The 17,910-nt window shown below is 44.3% G+C and overlaps 1 protein-coding gene, 1 long non-coding RNA gene and 1 other non-coding gene across 3 annotated transcripts; 1 reads left to right on the forward strand and 2 right to left on the reverse strand.

The window, feature by feature from the left end:
* Positions 1 to 7: 7 nt before the first annotated feature.
* LOC125511194 (D-xylose-proton symporter-like 3, chloroplastic) lies at positions 8 to 4,833 on the reverse strand. Its single transcript, XM_048676497.2, has 14 exons — positions 4,254 to 4,833; positions 4,040 to 4,137; positions 3,408 to 3,486; positions 3,271 to 3,330; positions 3,069 to 3,135; positions 2,853 to 2,977; positions 2,553 to 2,654; positions 2,073 to 2,447; positions 1,494 to 1,541; positions 1,305 to 1,367; positions 1,153 to 1,233; positions 749 to 847; positions 531 to 668; positions 8 to 371 (listed from the first exon to the last, which is right to left on the reverse strand). The coding sequence occupies exons 1-14, from the start codon at positions 4,482 to 4,484 to the stop codon at positions 234 to 236; spliced, it is 1,704 nt and encodes a 567-aa protein (XP_048532454.1). The 5' UTR covers positions 4,485 to 4,833; the 3' UTR covers positions 8 to 233.
* LOC125511929 (U1 spliceosomal RNA) lies at positions 4,681 to 4,840 on the reverse strand. Its single transcript, XR_007285197.2, has one exon. It is a non-coding gene; the product is annotated as a U1 spliceosomal RNA (small nuclear RNA).
* Positions 4,841 to 4,842: 2 nt separating this feature from the next.
* On the forward strand, positions 4,843 to 6,825 carry LOC147973557 (uncharacterized). Its single transcript, XR_015602953.1, has 3 exons — positions 4,843 to 5,130; positions 5,668 to 6,436; positions 6,553 to 6,825. It is a non-coding gene; the product is annotated as an uncharacterized LOC147973557 (long non-coding RNA).
* Positions 6,826 to 17,910: the final 11,085 nt, after the last annotated feature.

Genomic DNA, 17,910 nt, shown 5'->3' on the forward strand with positions numbered 1-17,910 from the left:
GCAGGCATCGACAGAAAATGACAGCTGATTCAGAAAAGAGGCAGTGAAAGCGTGGTCACGAGTGTCGGTACAACTACAGATCGATGCATGTACAGCTATATCAACTACACAGGCAAAATCGGGAGGAGGAGCTTTACAGGGAGACGCGCTAACGGTGTCGTGGCACGCTCCGATCCGATCCGTGGAGCGGACAGGGAAGAGGCTAGAGGATGAATATCAGCAGGCATTTCCATTCACTTCTTCAGGATCTTGGATTCGATTTCCTCCAGGCTCAGCCCTTTGGTCTCTGGGACGTTGAGGATGACAAACAAGAGGGCAAGCAGCGATATGGCTGCGAAAAGAAGGAAGACGTTGGCCGGTCCGAGGTACCCCTGTAGACATGAAGAAAGCAATATGGTTAAATTGGTTGGCGCCACTGTTCAGTTTGTTCATACATCTGTCAAACGGTTGTTCTGACGTGTTGTCCAGGCGAATAGGCTGGAACTTCAAGGGATACATAAACAAGGAGATAACAATTCTAGTACCATTACCTGCAAGGGCGAGAATGCGAATGTCACTAGCGCATTTGATCCAAAATTTGTGAGTACTGCGAGGCTGATTCCCCGTCCCCTTGTTCGGAGTGGGAAGATCTCAGAGACCATTAGCCAGCTTATCGGACCAAATGAAAGCTGAAACACAAGGCATGTTAATTTCTCGTACCACTCGGTACTCATTATAAATACCCCATATACACAAGTAAAGCACCAACCTGGTAACATCCAACATAAAGAAGTAAAGCACCGACAGCAACATAAGGGAAGCCACTGAGAACCTTGTAATAAGCTGCTAGCAGGAAGAGTGCAACGGTCTGCATTTCCAGGTTGAAGAAGAAAACAAAAGGATTACTCTTTCAGAACCTAATTATATCAATATAATACAACATGTACAGCTGTTTAGATGCCTGATGAAAATTACTAAAGATGCAAAGGTTTTTTAAGCCTCTAATCATAATTAGAGATTTCCCTTTATAATACTATCGCTTACATCATTAGCATATATGCCTAGTTGCCTGGTACGACTATCAATTCAAATAGGTGGCGAGGAATGAGGGTCACACTTTCGGCAGCAAACATATAACTTAAATAAGTTGTAGGAAAGGGTAAAGTTACTCACAATTCCACTAACACCTCCTATCATTAACGGCCGTCTTCCAAGATCGTCGACTTTAAGCACCGCGACACCTGTCATCACAAACTGCAAAAAGATTGAACTATTACACTTTATGCCCAGCAGAGTACAGTAGTGATCTAGCTCCGCGGTATTACCTTGAACAGCCCGATCAGAATTGACACTTTTGCAGCATCAGATGCAGTTGTAAACCCAGCAGTCTACAGAAGACGGACATAAACAAATTATATTGTAAGCAGCAATATGAAAAGATGTATTGACTTCCATCTGTTCTAATTTCTAAATCAAACGAACCAATTGAACAGCTCAAAGCAAAACTGAGGTACCTGCAGAATGGAGGTTGCATAGTATAGAACACTTGGCTGGCCTGTTATCTGACAAATAAAAAAGTTTAGCACTTTAGCTGACTTGATAACTACTAAAAAAATGTCCAAATTAGGATGAAATGAATTACTAAATAGTGCTGGAAATTTTTCAATATGGATTCAACTTCCCAAGCCAAAAATAATACTCCCTCCGTCCGAAAATACTGTCATCAAAATGGACAAAAATGGATGTATCTAGAACTAAAATACATCTAGATACATTCTCTTTTATTCATTTTGATGACAAGTATTTCCGGACGGAGGGAGTACTACATAATATAAATAGTTTAGAATAGAAAGTACTCCCTCCGTAAAGAAATATAAGAGCGTTTAGAGTAGTGATCTAAACGCTCTTATATTTCTTTACAGAGGGAGATCTAAACGCTCTTATATTTCTTTACGGAGGGAGTACATGCAAACGACATTTGAATTTTAACTTAACCGGGCAGAGAATTTCAAATCTAAAAGGATGGTGGAAAGGGTGGTAAGATTTTAAATTCAGTTAAGCTGCGTATTAGTGGGACTGAAGAGGATAAAAACCTGCTGGAAGAGAACCAGTCCTCCTCCAATAGTGAAGGCTTTCAAGCTTGCTCCCTCGAATACTTGAAAAATGCTTCCTTCAGCTTGATCTGCGTAAGCAGCCTTAATTGAGGAAAGATTATTTTCAATCTCATCTGTCAAAACCTTGTCGCTTGCTGAAGGGCCCTTCAGTCTTCTCAGGGCATTCATTGCCTTCTTTTTGTTGTCTTCCACAGGGCCTTTTCCCTGCACTGCCCTGAGAAGTAGCCATCTAGGTGAAGGTGGTAGACTCCACATACCAACAGCCATTATAGCAGCCAGTGGAGCACTAAAACCAAACATGTACCGCCATCCTCCTACAACATCGATTTCATAGCTCCCTACGAGGTATCCAAACTGTAAATTGTTAAAATAATAAATGGTCAGCCGGCATCAGATCATGCATTTTATTGTACGAGAATATAGTGTGTTTAGGCAAATACTATATGACAAGATAGTTACCAGTATTCCTCCTACAATAAACAGCTCCTTAAAAGATATCAATGTCCCACGTATTTGTGAAGGACAAGTCTCTGCAATATAAAGGGGAGCACCATGCATTGCCTGGAACAGAGCATCATGGTAGTTCAGTGGCATGACTGAAAGGTAGAGAACACAAACAGACACTTCTATCCATTCAAGCTTTTAGTTGATCACAAATATGTTCCTTTGACTCGTGTTCCTCCCAGTTTCCCCTTTTTGGGAGTTTTGGGGTGGTAAAAAGGGTGTTTGATAGAAATACTTGTGCTTGCAGCTACTCACCAAACCAATGCCAACGCCATAAAGGAGACGACCTATGATCAGGACTACAAAATTAGGAGCTAATCCAGTGGTCAAAGCACCAGAAATATATAATGCAGCTGCTGTCATCAACTCTATTCTTCTTCCTGCAACAAGATGGGTAGTAGCAGTTATTTCGCTTCATCTTCAAAGAATACATAATAAGGAATACTGAAGCACACTGTCGTTTCAAATCACCTAGAAAATCTGCAATGCGGTATGCAAGAATGGACCCACCAAGAGCACCATAAAGTGAACCACTGGCCTAAATAACATGACAATAAAGCTCATTAAAGCACAACATTTTTCCTGACTACATGGTAAAAACAATGTTCTTGATTAATGATTAGGAATGTGGGGCGTAAGCTTATAAAACACAGGGATCTCCCAAAAGGCTTACCACAAGCCCTAGCTGCAGAGAAGAGAGGTTGAACCAGGTGGTGCCACTGAGCTCAGCAGACTGAAGAATGAGGAAGAAACCATGTGAGGGCAAACATCAACTATAGGAAATAGTGGAACAATCAAATTGGGACTTACGTGCACAGATATGGTCGCTCCAGAAGTTGCGCCGATGTCATAACCGAAAAGGAGGCCACCCAATGCAGGGAACACGAACCTAGGTTCCAAACATTGGCTCATTAGTACTAAAAAAGCTCGACATACTTTCGTGCCGACCCTATATATGTTGTATCTTCCAATTGATAAACCAAACAGAATTGCAACGACAAGTAACACTGGACCAAACCCAGATGCAACAGTTGTCTGCAGTCGATCTGGTATGCAAATCTAACATATCCTTAACTATATGACGCATTTGTATGACCGCTTTAAACGCAACTGCGCAAGGATCACGGTTTGGAACAAAATTCCTGACAGTCTAGTACGGAGTATCTAGGCAGCATACATAGCATAAGACGATGTTAAATCAGGTTGCACATTTCTTACAGTGCACTACATCATTGCTAATTCCACGCTAAGCTGCAGCCCAAATTCAACACGGCGGACAAAGCAGAACTACTAAGCAATGTATCCATGATGCACAGAAGCAGTAGGTTCGATTCTTCCCCAGATGGTTGATTTGCGCGATCTGGAACGCTTGATTCGAGCTAGAAATGCATTTATCCCCAAATGCCACTAAAGGATGGGGGGGCGAGGGGTTATAAGCTCACGGGAGGATGACGGCCGCCAGCGAGTAGTCCGCTCCCGCCGCCGCGCCATCGCCGGCGTCCTTCGCCGACTCGTCGGCGCCCTGCGCGTGCGTCCGCACCTGCACATCACCGCCCATGTCGTCAAAAGACCGCCGCGCCCGGATTCCGCCCAAGAATAGAAGGCGCGGGGATTCGCTATATTTGGGGCGGCGAGGACTGGGGTCGTGCGCAGTACGCGGAGCCGACGGTGCGCAGTGGCGGCGGCGGCGGCCGACACGGGGCGGAGGAGCGGCTCCGCGTCCCGCGAGGACACGTGGAGGGCATCCATCCCCACGGCGGCGCCGCCGAGACGGTGGGGTCTGCGCTGTGGGCGAGGTAGGCGGCGGGGGCGGGCGGGGAGAGAGATGGAGGCGCGCGCGCCGGTTGCTAGTGGCCGGGGGAGGCAGACACTCGTCGCCATGGCCATGCTTCCAGGCTTAGCTTTGGCACGTTGAGCCTAGCGCATATATTATAAAATATAAAATAAATGACAGATTTTACAATAGTGCTGATATTTTCTTAGCCCTTGTGAATTTTAATGGACAGGTGAGGGATTAGAACGAAAATTAAACACAGGACACCGTAAGCAGGCGAGGGACCAAAATTTAATTTTAAAGAATTGGCAGGGGCCGCGCGAACGCGTACCCCCTCTACCACAAATTATGACGTTCACTCTCCCACTTGGGGAGATGATAGGCCAGCGCACCCACCACGTGCAATGTGGGCCACTAACCTAGGCCACGAGCCTTCTTGATCGCTCGTCGACCCCGTCCAGGTAAGTATGGAACAAGGTGGCACCACGCGCTCATTATATAACGAGCTCTCGCGCCCGACGCTCCTGCTAGGCGAGGTGGTACTAAAAACTGAGAGCGCAGCGGCAGCGGAGGCGTGGTTCAGTGGGCTGGTGTTTGCTGTATCTGGGCCTCAGCAAAGGATAGACGGACTTGGGCTTTGAGAGCCGTACAGCAGCTTTGTGCTGGTTGTTCACTCAAATCCCTGTTCTCGAAAAAAAAAGTCCACTGCTTTTCAAGAAAAAATGGGGTACCACTCAAACTGCACTCAGGAAAGAAAAGGTACTACTCGAACCCATGGCAAAATTTTCATTCCCTGAAAGAAGAGACGGAATCACAGCAACATACATGTACATGTATCGATAATCCCATTTTGGAAGAGTATCATGAATTGGATGCCACCTTTCCTCGAGATGTTGCAATATAGATTAGCAAATCACTCTTGCTCTGTTCAAAACTGATCTGATTCTTCTCATTCAAGATAGACATAGTAGAAAATATGTCATTATGTTTCTCCATTATACTACCTCCGTTCCGAATTACTTGTTTTGAATTTGTCTAGATACGGATACCTTCGTATCTAGACAAATCTAAGACAAGTACTTCCTCCGTTCTGAATTACTTGTCTTGGATTTGTCTAGATACGGATGTATCTAGACTCATTTTAGTGCTAGATACCTTCGTATCTAGACAAATCTAAGATAAGTAATTCGGAACGAAGGGAGTAATTCGAAACGGAGGGAGTACTATATTGCACACTCCCTGTGTTGAGCCATCTCTGATTTTTCCTATTCTTCAACTTATGTTTTTTTTTATCAGATTGTGCTACGGATCGTATGGTGCTCGGCATTTTGCTCCATAGGTCTCTTGCTGCTCGGATTGGCTTCATTGCTTCATATGTCTCTTTATACTCACATTGGTACGGAAGTTGTCATCTTTAAATCTTAAATATTTACACCATTGTCTTGGAGAATGGTTTCATACAATATGCAGCATCATTGATAAAAGATCTATTGTTCATCACAACCTCTACTTGATGGTTAAATACCAAGCTCAAGTAGAGCAAAGGTCAATCATATGGTTTGTACAAAAATATTTTCAAGTATATGAAAAAAGGATGTGATTGTGCTAGATTTTGAATATAGTCTAATGATGGAACATATGATACATAAAGTGAAATAATCAGTCAAATAGATAATAATCTAGAATGTCGCTATATTACACCAAATGAGGTTGCTTGGCGCTCGCTAGACTATGATCTTCATGATGCATGCCCTTCCATGGGAAGACTCGATGCTATATTTGGTTTCTCAGTCGACAATGAACAAAATGTTGCCCTAAAAAAGGTTAGGAAATATCACTCAGAAAGTATCTTCTTGGGCCTAATTTTAACCATATTTTCCTAGAAAAAAGAATATCTTGAGCTATGAAATACTTGTGTCCAATGTGGGCCGGTCTGTGTCCCATGTCTTATTCTTCCTCGCCGGCAACCCACAACTTCACTTCTCGGTGCTCATGGTCATCGAGGACACCAGACATGGAAACAACGAGGACTTGAAGGACAGCCGCCACCGAAGATTTATACTAGGTTAACTTCTGGACGCTTTTGTTTAATGGATTATGTTGAAAATGTAATGAGTGTGTTTCAATTTAAATGAAAATCATCCGATCAATTTGTTCATATTCTATTTGAAATATATGCAGACATGGTTGGACGGCCAGCTCCCATATAACTTTCCACGGACGGATACATTGGCCTTTTTAGGAGTCCGTGTTGAAGATGCCCTTATGCTGCAACTCTCATGGATGATATAATTATGGTTTGATGCCAATAAAACTACCTATGATGGTTTGTCGAATTCATGTCAAAAAAATTGAGCAAACGGCACGAGCTCTACCTTTTCATATAGAAGAAGATAATTGACCAGTTTATCTATAAAATTAGTCAAAAACCGATACATAGCCAATTGCGCTGGCCTCGAGCCTGCAATCCATGTGAGACAGTGACTCTGCCGCACAAGCAACCAGAGTCGACACTCCACCACATGATCCGGAGTCGTTGCTCCGGCACACACACCGGCCCCGAGGCGCGTACTGGGCGAGTAGACAACTCCGCCGCCCAAGCAGCCAGAGACGACACTCCATAACACGACCCAGAGCCGCCGCTTCGCCATACAACCTAAAACGATTTCCCTATTCCCCCACCTCTTTGAAAGATTTTGCCCTCCCTCCTTTGTGAGGAAGATTTGTTTACCTTTTTAGCTGCCAGTGGTGGTTTTTGGCGGTCTAGGTGTGCGTGTTGGTGCATTTTTTTCATAGCTAGCTCAAAGTGATTCATTTCGGGATAATGTACATATATGACGTGTTTGGTTGTCTGCACCATTTTTTGCCCCTTTGCACATTCATCTCGGGTCAGCATGATTGAGCTAATGTAGGCAAATAACCAACATATACATATTGATTGATTGCCTGCATCCCCTCTAGCCTGCATGTGACAGAATGGAAGGCAAGCTATTTGGTCTCAGGCTTGCTTTGGAAGAAACACAAGTCCGGTTGTTTGGTTACATGCAACACAATTGTCTGGTAACCTCCTCGATGAGTTGGTGAGGTTACCAGAGACACACGTATATAGCATAAGATGAAACTAGAGCAGGTAGAACAAACCAGAGACACACATAACCAGCATAAGAACAAGTTTAACATAATACGAGCCATTTTAAACCAAATCAACAACACATAATAGTCTTAAAACCAAACCAGGCAAAATGACCTCTCTAGACGCTCACTGCGAAGACGTCACCGTGCTTCTTGCACTTGGTGACCACCTCCATGCCATCGTCACTGAAGACGATCACCTTCAGTGTGTCGGGGGTCAGCAGCTTGAAGGTGGCCGTGTAGCCGATCCTAATTTGGTGGACAACGGTGAAGGGAGGCAAACCCTCATCAAGTGTGACCCTCCCATTAATAACCCGGACCGTGACCCTTCACGTGCAGCCAGTGTTCATTTTCAGCTAGAACTCATGAGGGACGGGGACATGCTTCATGAAGTCTAAATGACGGTATCCTGGACTAGGGAGTGCCAACCTAGTCGGCCCATAGTCCTCGAGTGGGCATGTAGGCCTTCATTCTCCATCAGGTGGACTCTGGAAGCTACACGCCTGGACGTGATCAAGATCGCATCTACCGAAGACTTGGCGTATACTCCAAGATATCTCATGCCGCCTCCATGCGTACCCCTGGATACCGACCATGTAACCCTAGATGTCCTACCCAGCGTGTATATAAACCAGATGGTTTAGCCCGTAGAGGGGACCCTTATCGCAATCACATCCATCTAGCCCTAGAGTAAGGTCTCTCATCACGATCTCGAGGTAGATCAAGCTTGTACCCAATACATCATCATCATCATCATCAGTACAATCAAAGCAAGACGTAGAGTATTACCTCTTCGAGAGGGCCCGAACATAGGTAAACATTGTCTCCTTCATCCCGGTTACTATCGATCCAAGATCCATAGCTCGAGACCGCCTGCTCCGAGGTCTGTCATTTTTACCACTGACACTAGGGGTATAGACAGGCACTCCAACTTCGGGGCAATGATCACCTTACAAAGTGGGCTGGCCTTGCCTCATTGGGATAGTGGTCGTAGTCCCCCCCCCTTGCCGCTAGGGTGCTCCTACAACACCATGTCGTCCTCCAAGGGCGACACCACCTCCTTGCCCCTGGTCCAAGGGCAACACAACATCCTTGCCCCTGTCCAAGGGTGACACCACCTCCTTGCCCTTCTCTCTAGGCGCCACCACCTCCATGTTGAATTGCATTATGAACATCATGAAGTTTAGAGATCAGCATTCATGCCTATCGTCCAGAGCTCCTATATTTACACACCCTACTGTTGGGGAACGTAGTAATTTCAAATTTTCCTACGCACACGCAAGATCATGGTGATGCATAGCAACGAGAGGGAAGAGTGTGTCCACGTACCCTCGTAGACCGAAAACGGAAGCGTTAGCACAACTCGGTTGATGTAGTCGTACGTCTTCACGATCCGACCGATCAAGTACCGAACGCACGGCACCTCCGAGTTCAGCACACGTTCAGCCCGATGACGTCCCTCGAACTCCGATCCAGCCGAGTGTTGAGGGAGAGTTTCGTCAGCACAACGGCGTGGTGACGATGATGATGTTCTACCAACGCAGGGCTTTGCCTAAGCACCGCTACAGTATTATCGAGGTGGACTATGGTGGAGGGGGCACCGCACACGGCTAAAAGATCAAACGATCAATTGTTGTGTCTCTAGGGTGCCCCCCTGCCCCTATATATAAAGGAGCAAGGGGGGAGGTGCGGCCGGCCTAGAGGGGGCGCGCCAGGAGGAGTCCTACTCCTACCGGGAGTAGGACACCCTCCCTTTTCCTTGTTGGACTAGGAGTGGAGGGGGAAAGAGGAGGGAGAGAGGAAGGAAAGGGGGGGCGCCGCCCCCCTCTCCTTGTCCTATTCGGACTAGGGGGGAGGGGCGCGCGGCCCTGCCCTGGCCGCCTCTCCTCTTCTCCACAAGGCCCACTATGGCCCATTAAGCTCCCGGGGGGTTCCGGTAACCTCCCGGTACTCCGGTAAAATCCCGATTTCACCCGGAACACTTCTTATATCCAAACATAGGCTTCCAGTATATCAATCTTCATGTCTCGACCATTTCGGGACTCCTCGTCATGTCCGTGATCTCATCCGGGACCCCGAGCAACCTTCGGTACATCAAAACATATAAACTCATAATATAACTGTCATCGAAACCTTAAGCGTGCGGACCCTACGGGTCCGAGAACTATGTAGACATGGCCAAGACACGTCTCTGGTCAATAACCAATAGCGGAACCTGGATGCTCATATTGGCTCCCACATATTCTATGAAGATCTTTATCGGTCAGACCGCATAACAACATACGTTGTTCCCTTTGTCATTGGTGTGTTACTTGCCCGAGATTCGATCGTCGGTATCTCAATACCTAGTTCAATCTCGTTACTGGCAAGTCTCTTTACTCGTTCCGTAATACATCATCCCGCAACTAACTCATTAGTTGCAATGCTTAAGTGATGTGCATTACTGAGAGGGCCCAGAGATACCTCTCCGACAATCGGAGTGACAAATCCTAATCTCGAAATACGCCAACCCAACAAGTACCTTCGGAGACACCTGTAGAGCACCTTTATAATCACCCAGTTACATTGTGACATTTGGTAGCACACAAAGTGTTCCTCCGGTAAACGGGAGTTGCATAATCTCATAGTCATAGGAACATGTATAAGTCATGAAGAAAGCAATATCAACAAACTAAACGATCAAGTGCTAAGCTAACGGAATGGGTCAAGTCAATCACATCATTCTTCTAATGATGTGATCCCGTTAATCAAATGACAACTCATGTCTATGGTTTAGGAAACATAACCATCTTTGATCAACGAGCTAGTCAAGTAGAGGCATACTAGTGACACTCCATTTGTCTATGCATTCACACATGTATTATGTTTCCGGTTAATACAATTCTAGCATGAATAATAAACATTTATCATGATATAAGGAAATAAATAATAACTTTATTATTGCCTCTAGGGCATATTTCCTTCAGTCTCCCACTTGCACTAGAGTCAATAATCTAGTTCACATCGCCATGTGATTTAATACCAATAGTTCACATCACCATGTGATTAACACAACCATAGTTCACATCGACATGTGACCAACACCAAAAGGGTTTACTAGAGTCAATAATCTAGTTCACATCTCTATGTGATTAACACCCAAAGAGTACTAAGGTGTGATTATGTTTTGCTTGAGAGAGAAGTTTAGTCAACGGATCTGCCACATTCAGATCCGTAAGTATTTTGCAAATTTCTATGTCAACAATGCTCTGCACGGAGCTACTCTAGCTAATTGCTCCCACTTCCAATATGTATCCAGATTGAGATTTAGAGTCATCTGGATCAGTGTCAAAATTTGCATCGACGTAACCCTTTACGACAAACCTTTTTGTCACCTCCATAATCGAGAAACATATCCTTATTCCACTAAGGATAATTTTGACCGATGTCCAGTGATCTACTCCTAGATCACTATTGTACTCCCTTGCCAAAATCAGTGTAGGGTATACAATAGATCTGGTACACAGCATGGCATATTTTATAGAACCTATGGCCAAGGCATAGGGAATGACTTTCATTCTCTTTCTATCTTCTGCCGTGGTCGGGCTTTGAGTCTTGCTCAGTTTCACACCTTGTAACACAGGCAAGAACTCTTTCTTTGACTGTTCCATTTTGAACTACTTCAAAATCTTGTCAAGGTATGTACTCACTGAAAAACTTATCAAGCGTCTTGATCTATCTCTGTAGATCTTGATGTTTAATATGTAAGCAGCTTCATTGAGGTCTTTCTTTGAAAAACTCCTTTCAAACACTCCTTTATGATTTGCAGAATAATTCTACATTATCTCCGATCAACAATATGTCATTCACATATACTTATCAGAAATGTTGTAGTGTTCCCACTCACTTTCTTGTAAATTCAGGCTTCACCGCAAGTCTGTATAAAACTATATGCTTTGATCAACTTATCAAAGCGTATATTCCAACTCCGAGATGCTTGCACCAGTCCATAGATGGATCGCTGGAGCTTGCATATTTTGTTAGCACCTTTAGGATTGACAAAACTTTCTTGTTGCATCATTGTAAGAACATGCGGTGCCCCCATGTTTGGTTTTGGTAATTGATGACAATCTCTATGGACTAATGGTTGCCTTGAGTTATATTTGAAGGTTTTGTCCATAGGCTTTTCTTGGAGTACATGTGTTGGTTTCAAGGAGAGTTTGTGTCTACCAAGGTGCTATTCAAGGAATTACCTAAAGATTGGTCTTGTGAGAGGTTGATCAAGACTAAGCCAAAGAGTGAAACAAGTTGATCAACCCACAAAGCATAGAAGATGTACCGAGAGGGATCAAGTGATCCCATGGTATGGTAAGCATTGTCAATTACGCTTTGTGTACTAACCCATGGTCTTCGTGAGGGTTCTTTGTGGGGTTAGGTTGCGGTGTGCAAAGTTCAAGTGGAGCATCACGAAGAGATCAAATGCTTGAAGCTTGTTGTCCTTTGTGGTGACAATGGACCTGTGAAGATGTGCGGAAGAGTAGCTCACCCATAGTAGAGTATGGGGGAGCAATCAACTAGTCTTCATCGACTCAACACAATCAAGAAAGGTTGCGGTGTGCAAGTTCAAGTGGAGCATCACGAAGAGATCAAATGCTTGAAGCTTGCCGTCCATTGTGGTGACAATGGACTTGTGAAGATGTGCGGAAGAAAGGCTCACCCATAGTGGAGTATGGGGGAGCAATCAACTAGTCTTCATCGAGCCAACACAATCAAGAAAGGTGGTCCAACTTGAGGAAGTCAAGATCGTCTTCATCTAGCTCAAGTGGACCATGTGCAAGGCAAAGGTTTGCGCTTGATAGGTTTTCTATTTTACCGGTCTCATGTTAGTAGTTGGGAGACCGGGTTATAGGATCGATTGCCATACTATCAAGGGGGGCTCTCAATGAGTAGCTTGATCGTATCGTTCATTGAGAGCTCAAACCATTGCATCCTTGCATCATCTTTCTTGGTTCTTGTTTGGTTCTCTTTGTGAGTCTTAGAGCTTACGGTCATCTTGATGACAAGCTTGAGTTCATCGAAAACGGAGTTCGCATGCTTCTTCTATGATGTTTTCGATGTTGGAGGTTTTGCCGATTCTTCTCGGTTGGAGGTTCCACTCCTCTTTTTGTTAGGCATACCTCCCCTGCCTCTTCTTACTATAACCAGTCGCTGTTTTGATGCTACTCGTCGTCTTGTTTCCAACAAGCTTGAGTTTGCTCAATTCGGAGCTCATATGCAGAAGTTATGGCAGTTCTTGTTTTCTTGAGTGTGATTTTTGTCAGGGTCCCAGCGGTAGTACCGTGGTACCCAGCGGTAGTACCGCTGAGGGGTCACAAGCGGCAGTACCGCTCCGCAGCGGTAGTACCGGCGGTGACTCCGCAGCGGTACTACCACTGGCTTACCAGGTCCCTACCGCGTTGATTCGAGGGGTCTTTTTCTGTGTCGGATTGTGCGGTACCTCGCTGCGGCAATAGTGCGGCAGTACCGCTCCTTAGCGGCAGTGCCGCCCTTCCTCCGCGGTAGTACCGCCCGATTCCCTCTTTCCCTTTCCCCTTCGTTCTGCGCGGCAGTACCGCCGAAGGGAGCGGTAGTACCGCTTAACCCAGCAGTAGCACCGCTGTCTCCTGCGGTACTACCGCCCCAAGGTTCATGTTTTGTTGCTCCTTTTCTCTGTTTCTTCTGCCTGAGCGGTAGTACCGCTCGTGAAGCGGTAGTACCGCTCGTGTGCGGGCTGAGCACATAACGGTTGGATTTTCCCCCTCCTATAAAGGGGGTCTTCTTCCCCAATGAACCTTATCCTTGGAGCTCGTGTTCTTCCCCCATTGTTGACCTTCTTTGAGCTTGCTAACTCTCAATCCCTCCATGGATTCTTGCTAGTTTTTGAGGGACAAGAGAGAGGAGATCTAGATCCACATTTCCACCAATCACTTTCTCCTCTATGTGAGGGGAACCCCTTGGATCTAGATCTTGGAGTTCTTTGTGTTCTCTTTCTTGTTCTTCCTCTCATTTTCCTCCCTAGCATTAGTTGCTTCGGTGGGATTTGAGAGAGAAGGACTTGGGCACTCCGTGTGCCCTTGCCATTGCATTTGGTGCATCGGTTTGAGTTCTCCATGGTGATACGTGGAAGTTACAAGTTGAGAAGCTTATTACTCTTGGGTGCTTGGTACCCTTGAGCTTGTTCCTCTTGGGTGCTTGGGTGCCCTAGATGGTTGGTGGTGTTCGGAGCTCAATGATTGTGGTCTAAAGCTCCGGGCAAGCGTCAGGGTCTCCAATTAGGTTGTGGAGATTGCCCCGAGCAATTTGACGGGTTCCGGTGACCGCCCCCAAGGGTTGCCAAAGTGTACGGGTTCGGTGACCGCCCCCAAGGGTTGCCATTTGTATGGGTTCAGTGACCGCCCTCAAGGGTCCCTTAGTGGAATCACGGCATCTTGCATTGTGCGAGGGCGTGAGGAGATTACGGTGGCCCTAGTGGCTTCTTGGGGAGCATTGTGCCTCCACACCGCTCCAAATGGAGATTAGTATCCGCAAGGGTGTGAACTTCGGGATACATCATCGTATCCGCGTGCCTCGGTTATCTCTTACCCGAGCCCTTTACTTATGCACTTTACTTTGTGATAGCCATATTGTTTCTTGTCATATATCTTGCTATCACATAGTTGCTTATCTTGCTTAGCATAAGTTGTTGGTGCACATAGGTGAGCCTAGTTGTTTTAGGTTTTGTGCTTGACAAATTAACTGCTAGGTTTATTCCGCATTTGTTCAAGCCTAAACCGTAATTATTTTAAAACGCCTATTCACCCCCCTCTAGGCGACATCCACGATCTTTCAATCATATACAACTCTTCTTTAATAAATCCATTAAGGAATGAAGTTTTGTTTATCCATTTGCCAGATTTCATAAAATGCGGCAATTGCTAACATGATTCGGACAGACTTAAGCATAGATACGAGTGAGAAACTCTCATCGTAGTCAATACCTTGAACTTGTCAAAAACCTTTTGCGACAATTCTAGCTTTGTAGATAGTAACACTACTATCAGCGTTCATCTTCCTCTTGAAGATCCATTTAATCTCAATGGCTCGCCGATCATTGGGCAAGTCAATCAAAGTCCATACTTTGTTCTCATACATGGATCTCATCTCAGATTTCATGGTCTCAAGCCATTTCGCGGAATCTGGGCTCATCATCGCTTCCTCATAGTTCGTAGGTTCATCATGGTCAAGTAACATGACCTCCAAAACAGGATTACTGTACCACTCTGGTGCGGACCTCACTCTGGTTTACCTATGAGGTTCGGTAGTAACTTGATCTGAAGTTACATGATCATCATCATTAGCTTCCTCACTAATTGGTGTAGTAGTCACAGGAACAGATTTCTGTGATGAACTACTTTCCAATAAGGGAGCAGGTACAGTTACCTCATCAAGTTCTACTTTCCTCCCACTCACTTCTTTCGAGAGAAACTCCTTCTCTAGAAAGGATCCATTCCTAGCAATGAATATCTTGCCTTCGGATCTGTGATAGAAGGTATACCCAACATTTTCTTTTTGGGTATCCTATGAAGACGCACTTCTCCGATTTGGGTTTGAGCTTATCAGGTTGAAACTTTTTCACATAAGCATTGCAACCTCAAACTTTAAGAAATGACAGCTTAGGTTTCTTGCCAAACCATAGTTCATACGGTGTCTTCTCAACGGATTTAGATGGTGCCCTATTTAACGTGAATGTAGTTGTCTCTAATGCATAACCCCAAAATGATAGTGGTAAATCAGTAAGAGACATCATACATTGCACCATATCTAATAAAGTACGGTTATGACATTCGGACACACCATTACACTGTGGTGTTCTAGGTGGCGTGAGTAGTGAAACTATTTCACATTGTTTTAACTGAAGGCCAAACTCGTAACTCAAATATTTTACTTCTGCGATCATATCGTAGAAACTTTTATTTTTGTTACGATGATTCTCCACTTCACTCTGAAATTCTTTGAACTTTTCAAATGTTTCAGACTTGTGTTTCATCAAGTAGATATACTCATATCTGCTCAAATCATATGTGAAGATCAGAAAATAATGATACCTTTCGCGAGCCTCAATATTCATCGGACCACATACATCAGTATGTATGATTTCCAACAAATCTGTTGCTCACTCCATTGTTTCGGAGAACAGAGTCTTAGTCATCTTGCCCATGAGGCATGGTTCGCAAGCATCAACTGATTCATAACCAAGTGATTCCAAAAGCCCATCAGCATGGATTTTCTTCATGCGCTTTACACCAATATGACCTAAACGGCAGTGCCACAAATAAGTTGCACTATCATTATAAACTTTGCATCTTTTGGCTTCAATGAAAGTGTGTATCACCACGATCGAGATCCAACAAACCATTTTCATTGGGTGTATAACCATAGAAGGTTTTATTCATGTAAACAGAAGAACAATTATTCTCTAACTTACATGAATAACCGTATTGCAATAAACATGATCCAATCATATTCATGCTCAACGCAAACACTAAATAACATTTATTTTAGGTTTAACACTAATCCCGAAAGTATAGGGAGTGTGCGATGATGATCATATCAATCTTGGAACCATTTCCAATACATACCGTCACTTCACCCTTAACTAGTCTCTGTTCATTCTGCAACTCCCGTTTCGAGTTACTATTCTTAGCAACTGAACTAGTATCAAATACTGAGGGGTTGCTATAAACACTAGTAAAGTACACATCAATAACATGTATATCAAATATACCTATGTTCACTTTGCCATCCTTCTTATCCGCCAATTACTTGGGGTAGTTCCGCTTCCAGTGACCAGTCCCTTTGCAGTAGAAGCACTCAGTTTTAGGCTTAGGTCCAGACTTGGGTTTTTTCACTTGAGCAGTAACTTGCTTGCTGTTCTTCTTGAAGTTCCCCTTTCTTCCCTTTGTCCCTTTACTTGAAACTAGTGGTTTTGTTTACCATCAACACTTGATGCTTTTCTTGATTTCTACCTTCGTCAATTTCAGCATCACGAAGAGCTTGGGAATCGTTTCCGTTATCCCTTGCATATTATAGTTTATCACGAAGTTCTACTAACTTGGTGATGGTGACTAGAGAATTCTATCAATCACTATTTTATCTGGAAGATTAACTCCCACTTGATTCAAGCGTAGTACCCAGACAATCTGAGCACATGCTCACTGCTTGAGCTATTCTCCTCCATCTTTTAGCTATAGAACTTGTTGGAGACTTCATATCTCTCAACTCGGGTATTTGCTTGAAATATTAACTTCAGCTCCTGGAACATCTCATATGGTCCATGACGTTCAAAACGTCTTTGAAGTCCCGATTCTGAGCCGTTTAAGCATGGTGCACTAAACTATCAAGTAGTCATCATATTGAGCTAGCCAAACGTTCATAACATCTGCATCTGCTCCTGCAATAGGTTTGTCACCTAGCGGTGCATCAAGGACATAATTCTTCTGTGCAGCAATGAGGATAAACCTCAGATCACGGATCCAATCCGCATCATTGCTACTAACATCTTTCAACTTAGTTTTATCTAGGAACATATCAAAAATAAAACAGGGGAGCTAAACGCGAGCTATTGATCTACAACATAGATATGCTAATACTACCAGGACTAAGTTCATGATAAATTTAAGTTCAATTAATCATATTACTTAAGAACTCCCACTTAGATAGACATTCCTCTAATCCTCTAAGTGATCACGTGATCCATATCAACTAAACCATGCCCGATCATCACGTGAGATGGAGTAGTTTCAACGGTGAACATCACTATGTTGATCATATCTACTATATGATTCACGCTCGACCTTTCGGTCTACGTGTTCCGAGGCCATATCTGTTATATGCTAGGCTCGTCAAGTTTAACCTGAGTATTCCGCGTGTGCAACTGTTTTGCACCCGTTGTATTTGAACGTAGAGCCTATCACACCCGATCATCACGTGGTGTCTCAGCACGAAGAACTTTCGCAATGGTGCATACTCAGGGAGAACACTTATACTTTGATAATTTAGTGAGGGATCATCTTATAATGCTACCGTCAATCAAAGCAAGATAAGATGCATAAAATATAAACATCAGATGCAATCAATATAAGTGATATGATATGGCCATTGTCATCTTGTGCTTGTGATCTCCATCTCCAAAGCACCATCATGATCACCATCGTCACCGGCGCGACACCTTGATCTCCATCGTAGCATCGTTGTCGTCTCGCCAATCTTATGCTTCTACGACTATCGCTACCGCTTAGTGATAAAGTAAAGCATTACAGGGCGATTGCATTGCATACAATAAAGCGACAACCATATGGCTCCTGCCAGTTGCCGATAACTCGGTTACAAAACATGATCATCTCATATAGT

This window comes from Triticum urartu, chromosome 5A (genome assembly GCF_056163025.1).
Source record: "Triticum urartu cultivar PI428250 chromosome 5A, HENAU_Tu73, whole genome shotgun sequence".
Classification (NCBI taxonomy): domain Eukaryota; kingdom Viridiplantae; phylum Streptophyta; class Magnoliopsida; order Poales; family Poaceae; genus Triticum; species Triticum urartu.